Source organism: Furipterus horrens, unplaced genomic scaffold, assembly GCF_987537825.1.
Source record: "Furipterus horrens unplaced genomic scaffold, mFurHor1.1.pri manual_scaffold_1, whole genome shotgun sequence".
Taxonomy (NCBI): Eukaryota; Metazoa; Chordata; class Mammalia; order Chiroptera; family Furipteridae; genus Furipterus; species Furipterus horrens.
In genome coordinates, this window is record NW_028327171.1 from 120,327,290 (window position 1) to 120,338,164 (window position 10,875).

General features: G+C 45.7%; 1 protein-coding gene across 1 annotated transcript in view; it reads left to right on the forward strand.

Annotated features, from left to right (window-relative positions):
- The window catches only part of TFCP2L1 (transcription factor CP2 like 1), a 56,387-nt gene extending 45,867 nt beyond the window's left edge, over window positions 1–10,520 (forward strand). The window contains exons 13-15 of the mRNA XM_090279245.1: window positions 1,516–1,658; window positions 6,107–6,158; window positions 6,959–10,520. Of these exons, the coding sequence (XP_090135371.1) occupies window positions 1,516–1,658; window positions 6,107–6,158; window positions 6,959–7,005 (242 nt within the window). The 3' untranslated portion in view covers window positions 7,006–10,520. The remainder of the gene's footprint in view (window positions 1–1,515; window positions 1,659–6,106; window positions 6,159–6,958) is intronic.
- The last annotated feature ends 355 nt before the right edge of the window (window positions 10,521–10,875 follow it).

Consider the following 10,875-nt stretch of genomic DNA (forward strand, 5'->3'; position numbering starts at 1 on the left):
ATGCTTCAAATCGTGGGAAGGTGAATCTGTCACGTGGATGGAAGCTGTGACCTCTGCCACCCACGTCAAAGGGATCCACTGTGTGTGTGTGTGTGCATGCTTTAAAGTTGGGCCTCTGATCATTTTTTATTTTAACTGTGGGTTCCTTAGTTGGGGGAGGAGTTTGGAAGCCCCTAGTTTAATCCAGCTGTTTTCATTTTGAGGAACTTGAGGCCCCGAACATTGAATAACCCACCCAGGCCTCCATGGAGTTCACTCCTAACCTGGCTGGTACAGGTTTGGCATAAGAAGCCTTTCCAGCCTCAGGGCCACTCTTACTCTCTGACAGGCTGATGACGCGTCTAGTGCCCTCTTCTCCCTTTGGGGTCACAGTGCTCAGCAGACTCCTGTTTATGCTGTGAAGTGTAACTGAAACGCAGGTTCGGCTGTCTGCTGCAATGAAAGCCAGACTTGCGAGATAGGCTGGTGCAAAAGAAAAGAGGTTCATTCACGTGCCGTGACCTGGGAGAATGGTGGACTCTATTCTCTAAGAACAGCCCCCTTCCTACAAGCCTGAGGTTCTTATACAGATGGGGAGGAGAAGGTTTTTTAATCCAATTATCTTGTTAGCTTTTAGCTTTTGGTGCCCTTGGGCCTTATCCATTCATCTTTCTAGCTTTTGGTGTGCTCAGTGTAAGACCCTCCCCTGCACCACCTTAGCCAATGGGGGAGACTCGCTGGTGCTCCCTGACTGTCTATAGCATCAGGGTCTGTAGGGAGGTGTAGGGGCTGAAGGACCTGCCATCAGGAAGCTTGGAGATGCTGCAACCCTCAGCCTGCATCCCAATGCTCCATGTGGTGCTGCACATCCAGGAGAGCCAGTTGGAGTCCACGGGGCACCATTGGATCCCGGTGCCCCTGTGTCCTCTGTACAGACCCCACAGTGCCCCCCCTCCACACTCACCCTGTCGCCGCCGGCTGCTCATGCTCTGACTGACTGTCTATGGTAACAGAAGGGCTCTTCCGCTGTCAGGTAGCATTTATCTTTAACTCTCCCTCTTGGCCACCTGAAGCCATTCGATGACCCCTTTCGACAATGGAAAGAAAGGAAAGAGGACGCAGGATTTCCCCCATCGTTCTGCAGTGAGGTGCACATCAGGCCACACATCAGAATCACTGGAAGCTTGTAAGAGATACAGGCTTCTGCCAGCTGTTCTCCCTCCAGCTGCCATCCCTAAATGGATGTCATTGGGTCTAGGGTGGACCCAGGAATTCTGTTTTATAAAAGTCCCCTGAGAGAGACTGAAACAGGGAAAAATGGACCACAGCTTGGCATCTTTTTATCTGTCAATGGGCTGCACAGAGGCCATGTGACTTCTGGCATATGCCCATTACAGCTCAATGTTGTGGAATCCATATGGGCATGATCATCCTTACGATCATGCTATTGATTTCTTAGGGTGTGGTGGGGGATAGGCACACTCCTTAAAAGGCAGGCACTTGTTCTATGGAAGGACCTGTTTCTCCTGTCTGCAGTGTACCATGCCATCTTCTTGGAAGAGCTGACCACTTTGGAGCTGATTGAGAAGATCGCCAACCTGTACAGCATCTCCCCGCAGCACATTCACCGGGTCTACCGGCAGGGGCCCACAGGCATCCACGTGCTGGTCAGCAACGAGGTGAGCTTGCGACCCGACCCGACCCGATGAGCTGGGCCTTTGTGCTCCAGGGAGGAGCAGCAGAGCCTGCGTCAGAAATACACCCTGTGGGGGTCGGGGATGACCTCGGCACAAAGGTGGCAGGCAGGTCTCATCCACGTGCCCCTTGCATATGGCTGCAGCGGCTGCTGGGAACACCACTGTGAGGGAGAGAGTTCTGAGGCCATGGCTGGGCCCTGAACAGCTATCGAATATCTACTCCGTAGCTCCTCCTCAGCCAGGTGCCCTGCAGGAGCCAGGAGCAGAAACTGCACCCTGCCCTTGGGGTGCTTACGGTGAAGGCAGTGAGGAGTCCGAAGGGTGCTCACTCAGGGAAGGCGGCAGGCCCCAGTGAGGGGTGGCGTGCATGAGGCGGTTGAGCCGAAGAAAGGATATGGCTCCCTGGGGAGGAGAAGAGAGGCCCCTCTGCTGGATGAGGAAGGGGCCGCAGCCTGCCTGGCCTGTCACGGGCGCCCAGAGCTGTGCAGGGAGGGCACAGGCAGCCGCTGGCGGAGGGCCCCGGTACCGAACAGACCCTGCGGGGGCTGTGCGCTCGGGCGGTCTGATCCCACCCATGGCTGAGGAGGGGCTATTCAGCAGGCTTGCTGACGCGTGTAGGCGTTCCTGCAAGTTGGGGAGCAGAGGCTTCTAAACCCGTTCTGTCCTGGGCCTTTCCTCTTAGTAATAGTAAGGAGTGCCAGCATTATTGAGTGCTGACTGTGTCCCCACCGCTATTCGGAGTGCGCACACGTGACTCATTTAATTCTGATAGCCTCCGTATGAGGTAGGCGCTGTGATCGTCCCATGTCAGGTAGGAAGCTGAGGCACAGGGAGGCCACGTGCCCCCAGGTGCCACAGCTGGGAAGGCGTGGAGCTGTGGTGCGAACTCTGCTCATCCAGCTGCAGAGCCCAGGCTCCAAGCCAGCAGGCTCTCCAATCTCTGCTGAAATGAACGCTTTAGAAAACCAGGTGGGCTGATGGGAGTGCAGCTGGGACCCTGAGCCCCCTGCCCAGCACCTAGCAGGCCCTAAGCCAGTTTGGGGAACTATGAAAGCCTCTGTTTAGAGGATTATAGAGGAGATGGTACAGGAATGTGGCTAGGGAAGTAGAGAAAATGTGGCATTTGGAATTGGTCCAGTGACCCCACCTGGAACTGGCTCTTAGTAGCTGAGCAACCTTGGGCAAACTTACTGAACCTCTTTGAGCCTTAGCTTCCACATCTGTAAAACGGGGATATTTAATACTTATTGAGCAGGTAAGGGTAAAACAAGAAGACTGTCTGGTACCAGGAGATGCTAAATAAACAGCAGATGTTGTAATTGACAGTGCTGGGCACTTGTTTTAGGGAGCAGGTAATGGACAGATCTTTAAATTTGACAAAGTATGCAATGTAAAGCTTTTAATGGTCTTTATATTTATTTCATAATTGTCATTATTAGTAATAATCCTCTGCTCCTCATCACAATTGCCAAAGCCCCTGAAACAGGAGTCTCAGTTTCAGGGCGTTCCAGCCTGAGGTCTGCAAGGTGGTGTTTCCTTGAGTAATCACAGGGTAAGCAGTCAAGCAGCCTTGAACAGCAGAAGGCAAATGTGAGAGGCTCTCATCTTCCTCACTCTTTTCGTGGAGGAGTTTATATGGGATTTGGTGAGATTCCGCCAGATAATATTTTTTGTGCCAGTGTTTGTTGTGTGCCTCAGTGTGTGTACATTCAGGTTTTTAACATGCAACAAAGATGCAGCTGTACATTCCTCTGCAACTTGATATTTTTGTCATTCGTTCAGAATTCCTTCCATATTACTACGTTCAAATCTTACGCAGCTGTTTTCTTACCCCCATTTTGTAGACAGAGAAAATGAAGCCCAGAGTTCCTGACCTGAGAACCTAACTTTAGAATAGCCCAGAAGGTTAGACTGCCCTGAGCAGGTTGTTGCTGTGGCACGGAAGACTTGTCACTTTGCCATTCAGAATGAATTTCTTCTATGAAGACAGGAGCCAAGAATGTACGGAACCCTGGCAATTTCACGGGTCCCTGAAGGAAGTTCCTTCCCCAGCTTGCCCTGTGACCTCAAGAGTAGGCAGTTAAGCAACTGAAGCAGAGAACAGAACTCAAATGCCACTTCAGCTAAGTAGGCTATTCTTATTCCCCGAAGTCTCCTTGCCTCTTAACCCCAAATCAATTGGAAACCTTTGGCTCTTAATTGCCCAGAGCACTGGAGGCAGCCTGGCCAGCCCTCCCGGCAGTTGGGGTGCAAGGGCGCTTAATTAAACAAGGGAGTTACTGATTAAGCCCTCCGCACTGCTTAGCGCTTTGCATGCCCAAGTTGCTGGGTGGCCCAGGGCCCTAGAGGGTGCAGGCCAACGGTATAGAATAAATGTGCTTCATGCATCATTAGACCCTGCAGGGTGGGTCAGGGGCCTACAGGTGGGTGGATTTGCAGGATTCGGGACAAAATCCAGAGCAGGCAATGAAATGTGGTTGCATTTTTTAAATTGGAAAGGGGTTTTGCTATTGTATTAGCTAGTGTGTGAGTGTGGTATGAATGTTTATGTGTATGTGTGTATTTTTATAATTCTTACCATCTGTATTGTGAAACACAGCATACATATGCAAAGAGTATATAAAACATATGTGTACAGTTTAAAGAATAATTGAAGTACCCAGTACTTGCACTACAGTTAACGTAGTGTTATGTTGGAAGCCCCTTTGTGAACTAATTTCATATTCCTCTCTGCCCCTCCCTCCACCTGCTGGACTGAATTTTGTATTAATCATTTCCTTGTTCCTCCTCAATGTATTGTTGAATTTTGCCTATTTAAAAACTTCATATAAGTGACATAATATTGTATTCTTCTTTGACTTTCTTCTTTCATTCTATACAATATTTTATTTTTTAATTTTTTAAAAGATATTATTTATTTGCAGAGAGAGGAGAAGAGAAAAAGAAAAGAGAGGGAGAGAAACATTAATGTGAGAGAGAAACATCGATTAATCAATCAGTTTCCTCTTGCATGCCCCCAACTGGGGACCTGGCCTGCAACCCAGGCATGTGCCCTGAGTAGGAATCGAACCCGTGATCTTTTGGTTCACAGATATGCACTCAATCTACTGAGCCACACTAGCCAGAGTCACATGATATTATTATAAAAAAATGTTTTTAATTCTCACCTGGGGACATGTTTATTGATTTTAGAAGAGAGGAGGGGAGAGAGAGAGAGAGAGAGGAAAAACAAAACAAAACATTGATCAGTTGCCCCCTGAAAGCACCCCGACCAGGGATCAAACCTACAACTGACGCATGTGCCCTGACCAACATCAAACCCACAACCTTTTGGTGCATGGGATGATGCTCCAACCAACCAAGCCACCCAGTCTGGGCTCCACATGCATGTCGAGGTGTGCTGTTATAGGTCACTGGCACTGCTGAAAGCATAGTGCGCAGCTTCATGCTTCTAGTACTGATTGACATGGTGGCTCTTTTTGGGTTTTGGTGCAGTATTGGACATTTTTAGGTGTGCTTTGTGTGTGCAAGTGCAGTTTATCAAGGGCATCAGCCTGGAGGACAAGTGTCATGTTTATAGGCCACATGGACAGTTCTATAAAGCTGTTACACAGATTCACACTCCACCAGTAGTGACACCAGCTTCCATCACTCTACCTCCTGGTTATATTTTTTTATCATTGAAACAGCCCCATTTTACTTGGAGAGAGGAGGGAAAAAGGTTGATTTACCCAAAGTCATGAGGTAGTTAATCTAAGTGGGAACTCCAGAGAAAGGTGGCTGGTGAGTAGTAATTCTTCAATTCTGGCCACATTTTTAGATACAGGGAGTGGCACTCTGTGTATACAGGGGTCGGCAAAGGTACGTTTACAGTTGTTTGTATAGAAAAAAACATGCAATTTGTGATTATTTCAATAGCTTTATTAACTGTGTTTCAGGTACTTGAAACTGTAAACCCACTTTTGCCCACTGTTGCCCACCTCCGTACTTGGTCCTCCTAGAAATTTAATAGGCAGAGCCTGCTAATTACCCAGGTTTTTAAAAACATGTTAGCTTTTTATCTATTGCTAGTATATACGTATACTCTCCTGTACTGTGTCTCTTGTAGGTACTGGAAAACCCAGTAACCAGGAAAACAAAACAAAAGCAAACAAAAATTTAGTCCCATATTAAATTTAATAACATCTTGATTCCCTTCCAGGTTTCTTTTTGTCTTTTATGTTCAGTTTTTTTGTTACTTAAAATTGTAATCATTTTGTATATATTTTTTTATATCACATTTTCTTAGTGAAAGTTAAGCATCACCATTGGCCTGCATTTGTGTAAACACAATGACTGTCATTTCTGACGGCGAGTAGCTGGGCAGCTCATCAGAGGCTTTTCATGTTATAAACTTGTTGAAGGGACATGGTCTCTCTTTTACCTTTCAGATGGTACAGAATTTCCAAGATGAATCCTGTTTTGTCCTCAGTACCTTAAAAGGTAAAGCACACCCCCAGCCAGCTTTCCTTGTTTATTTAAAGTATGTTGGTTGCACTCCCCAGGGTAAGGTAGTGAGGTGAGTGGGGCTTCCTGCACGCTATCCCCTCTGGAGAAGGTGACCTGGGAATGTCCTCTGGGAATGAGAAACACAAACTTCTGTGAACCCTAATCCTGGAATGTGAGAATTAGTGAGACTGGCCCCAAAGTCACTTCTGAAAGGGAAGTCCTGGCCAGACAGTGTTCTCTATGAATTTAGTGCCAAGCATAAGATGCATTTGAATTTTTCTAAAACGTGGTTCTCCAGGAAGAGTAAGCGTGGGATACAGCAGCTAAGACTGGTGGACTGGGGGCCTGGGCTAGGGGTGGGATGGGGTGTGAAGGGCTCTCCTGAGGAAGGAGTCTGAGAGAGAACTCATGGTCCAGGAGAAAGGAAAGACCAGCTGTGACCTTCCTTAAGGGCCGGGAGAGGGGACTGTGTGGAATCTGTCAGAACAAAGGCCTTCTGACTGGGTTATAGATGCTTCATTATGACAGGGCCTGGGGACTGTACCACCCTGAGAAATACAGTTTGTCCAGGGCCTCCTTGGGCCCAGAACTGTGGTGGAAAGGCCCGTTGTCAGAAAGAAACTCAACAAGACAAATGTGAAGGCATGTACTGAAATCTCTGCTTTTGCCAGCACACTATGCTGTGCACAGCCTTATTTTGGTGGTCTGTGCCAATATTCATGCCTTTGAGACTCCCAGATGCCACGGTGCCATGCCTTACTTCCTAGAAAATGCCCAGTGTTTCTCCCTTGCAGCCGAGAGCAGTGATGGCTACCACATCATCCTGAAATGTGGCATCTGAGCAGAAGTAGATCGGACAGCTGCCTCCACCTCCCAGCCCTGTGGACCCACTTGGATGTAGAGATTGCACCACTGTGAGCTGCAACCTCCCCTGACAAGCTGCCACTAGAAGTGACCTCGCCTGGTGTATGAAAGCCACAGACCAACAACCAGCAGAAACCCGTGGATGCAGAGTCTCTGGCATGCAGAAAGCCAGTGGCTCCTCTCTCCCTTCCCCTTGGCCTCCAGCTTTTGAATGGTTCCATGCCATGGTCTTTTTCCTAGATCTGTCATTCTAAAGAAGCGAACAGTAGAGTGTCTGCTCTGAACCCCCCTTGCTCTTTTAGTTGGAAGCTAGTCCCCTGGTTATCTTGGTGTCGCCTGTATTGGTTCCCTCTGCCTCCAGACAAAGTTCTGCCTCACCCCAAACCTTCCTTCTTCTCTGGTAACTGGCTCCATGACCAAGACTGCTGACTAGATGGGGGTGATTTGCCACCATCGTCTATCTTCGTTCGTGTTGGTTTCCATTCTTGGTGACCCTGGTGAGCATCTGTCTGTCCTTTTCTTGGATGGATTGATGGGAGTGGGGTTTATTCTGTGCCTTCTTCTTCTTTCACCTTTACCTTGTTTCTGAGGATCTGCTGCTACAAAGCCCAGAGATGGATTCATCTCTCTACACTGGTGTGGTGGATACCAAAATATGCGTGTAGGACCTGCCACACAGACCTAGACCTGGGATTGGAGGAGGGTGTGTGTAGAAAGGCTATTTTTAGGCATATTCTCATTAATATAAAAAGGGTGAGAACAAAATAATTCCTCTTGAGCTCCTTTGGTATAATTTTATTTCCTAGCAGTCATGGGTAAGGACTAGCAAATGACCATCCCATTGTATGATCAGATGAGCTTGACTATCAGGATACCTGGCTCTCTTGGGCGGGCTCACCAAATCCCATTTAAAGGAGACCTTGGTTTACCTACTGCCAAACCTGCCAAGTTTCCTAGGGACATTGTATTTTCTGTGAGGGCCCCATTTAAATGTGGATCTTTTTTTCATATTTAGGGGATGTGGTTAGAGCGTTTTGTCTGCATTGATATGATTGGATTGATCACCTTTCTTAGTGGCCTATGAGGAAAATTTGAATATCATTAACTGGTAGACTAAGGAATTACTCTTTGTCTTGCCTCTCTTTTCTGGGACCCAGCAATCTATACTGGCCCAGGGCTTCAAATCTGTTAATTTTGGTTCATAATGGTGAACCCTATGACCAACTGAGCAGGGTTTTATAGCTTCTAAAGCAGAGTTTTTGGGGAGTATAGTGCTGGGGTCAATGGTGATCAGAACTGGGTAGACCTGTGTTAAAGATGCAGCATCTGAGGCCCAGAGGGCAAAGCCACCTGCCTGATGACACATAGTGATAGGGTAATGATGTACACTTATTATACAAAGCAGGGCACTTTTCAGAGTGAATGGGATCTATAATAATTAGTTTGGGACAAGAGGTGTGGTATTTCTACAGAGAAAAGACAGGTTCCTGATTCCTTTTCCTTTTTTGGAGGGGAAAGGGGAGCTGGTAACAGCTTTTTTGAAATATAATTCACTTACTGTACAGTTTACCCATTTACCCATTTATAGTGTACAATTCAATGGTTTTTAGTAAATTCACAGAATGGCCATAATCAATTTTAGAACATTTTCAGCACTCCCCCCAAAGAAGTCCTGTGCCCTTCAGCGGTCATTCTCCCACTTTTCCCCCCTCTCCCCTAGTTCTAGTCAACCATGAATCTACTTTTTATATAGCTTTACTTATTTGGGACAGTTCATATATATAGGAGCATAAAATACATGGTCTTTTGTGACTAGCTTCTTTGGCTTAACATAATGTTTTCTGGGGTCATCCATATTGAATATATGCTGGTTCTTCGGTCCTTTTTATAGCCGAGTAATAGTTCATTCTGTGGATATATACCACATTTTGTTTATCCATTTATCACGTGATGGACATTTGAGTTGTTTCTACTTTTTGGCTATTATGAATAATGCTGCTACAAGCATATTTGTACAAGTTTTTGTGTACACATATATTTTCATTTCTCTTGGAAATAAACCTAGGAGTGGAATTGCTGGGTCTTATGGTAACTCTCTGTTTCACTTTTTGAGTAACGAACAGACTGTTTTCCACAGCAGCTGCACCGTTTTCCTCTACCACATCAGCAGTGTCTGAGAGTTTCAGTTTCTCCACATCCTCACCAACACTTGCTATTGTCTGCCTTTTTGATTATAGCATCCCAGTGGGTATGAAGTGGTATCTTGTTGTGGTTTGATTTGTATTTCTCTTATGGCTAATGATGGTGAGCATTTTTTCATGTGCTTATTGGCTGTTTGTATATCTTCATTGGAGAAATGTTTATCCTTTGCCCATTTTTAATTGGGTTATTTCTCTTTTGGTTATTGAGTTATATGAGTTCTTTGTATATTCTAGATACAGGTCCTATGTCAGATACATATTTTATGAAAATTTTTGCCCATCTTGTGGGTTGCCTTCACTTTCTTGATGTTGTTCTTTAAAGCACAAAAGTTTTCAATATGATAAAATCCAAGACTGCCTGTTTTTTCTTTTGTCCCTTATGCTTTTAGTGTCAAATCTAAGAAACCATTGCCTAATCTAAGGCCAAGAAGATTTATATGCCTTTGTTTGCTTCTAAGAAGTTTTTTTGTTTGCTCTTAACAATGGGCTTTGATTCATTTTGAGTTATTTTTTGTACGGGCATACCTAGTTTTATTGTGCTTCACAGATGTTACATTTTTTATAAATGGAGGGCAAGACCCTCCACCAGCAAAAAGATTATGACTTAACCTTTATTGTGATGTTAGCTTTTTTGCAGTGGTCTGGAACCAGACCCACAGTATCTCTGAGGTATGCCTACATATGGAGTGACGTAGGGGGTCTCACTTCATTCTCTTGCATGTGGCTCTCCAGTTGTCCCAGCACCAGTTGTTGAAATGACTGTTGGAACCCCTATGAAACTCATTGCCTGGTACTGTTGCTCAAGGCACCAGATTCTTACTGGAACCTTTTTTTTTTTCTTTCCCTTTGGAGGCGGGGGACATGGGGCTGTCATTGGAAAGGTCACCTTTTCTTTTTTACAACTGGCTTTCTGTTCTCTTTCTGCTGTCTCCCCCTTGACCTGTCACAACAATACTGGGTCTTATCACTCTCTGGCATTCTGCAGCCTTTCTTGGTACATGTTCTAGCCTCACATGTTATTCCTTGGGGAAGGTTAATACCAGTCATTTTCTTTTTTGAGGAAACTGAGTCACATAGAAGTGAAATAACTTGCCGAAGTTTACATAGAACCAGGACTAGACCTTTGATCTTCTGACTTCAGCCTTTCAAGGTGTCTTTATTCACCTATACCTAAGTGATGTTATTACCCAAGCCAAGTGATGGCAGGCTAGATTTTAATTAAAAATGCGGTAAGCTAATATTAATATTTCTTAATTCTAAAAAAGGACCTAATAAAGATCTGTTACCTTAAGTATACTGTTAGTAGAATCTTTCATTCTCTGAAATGCCCACTGCTTTCTCTTCTCCTTACCTTTTTCCTAGTGGTTACAGTTGTACCTTACAAAGAAGTAGAAAATAATAAATTCCAAGAAAGAATACACATAGTAATTTGTTAACACAATGTTTTAGCTGCCTAATTCAGCAGATTGACCCTTCCACAGGAGTTAGATGAGCTAAAGCTGTAGGTTTCATTGTTTTCATTATATTAAGTACGGAAAAGCTGTAACACTTTCTGCTCCTGTGCACTGTCTGCCCCGTGAGCTCTGAGTTCAGGGTCTGGACCTGCTGGGTAGGGTAGCCCTCACAGGGCTGCACCCTCTACCCCA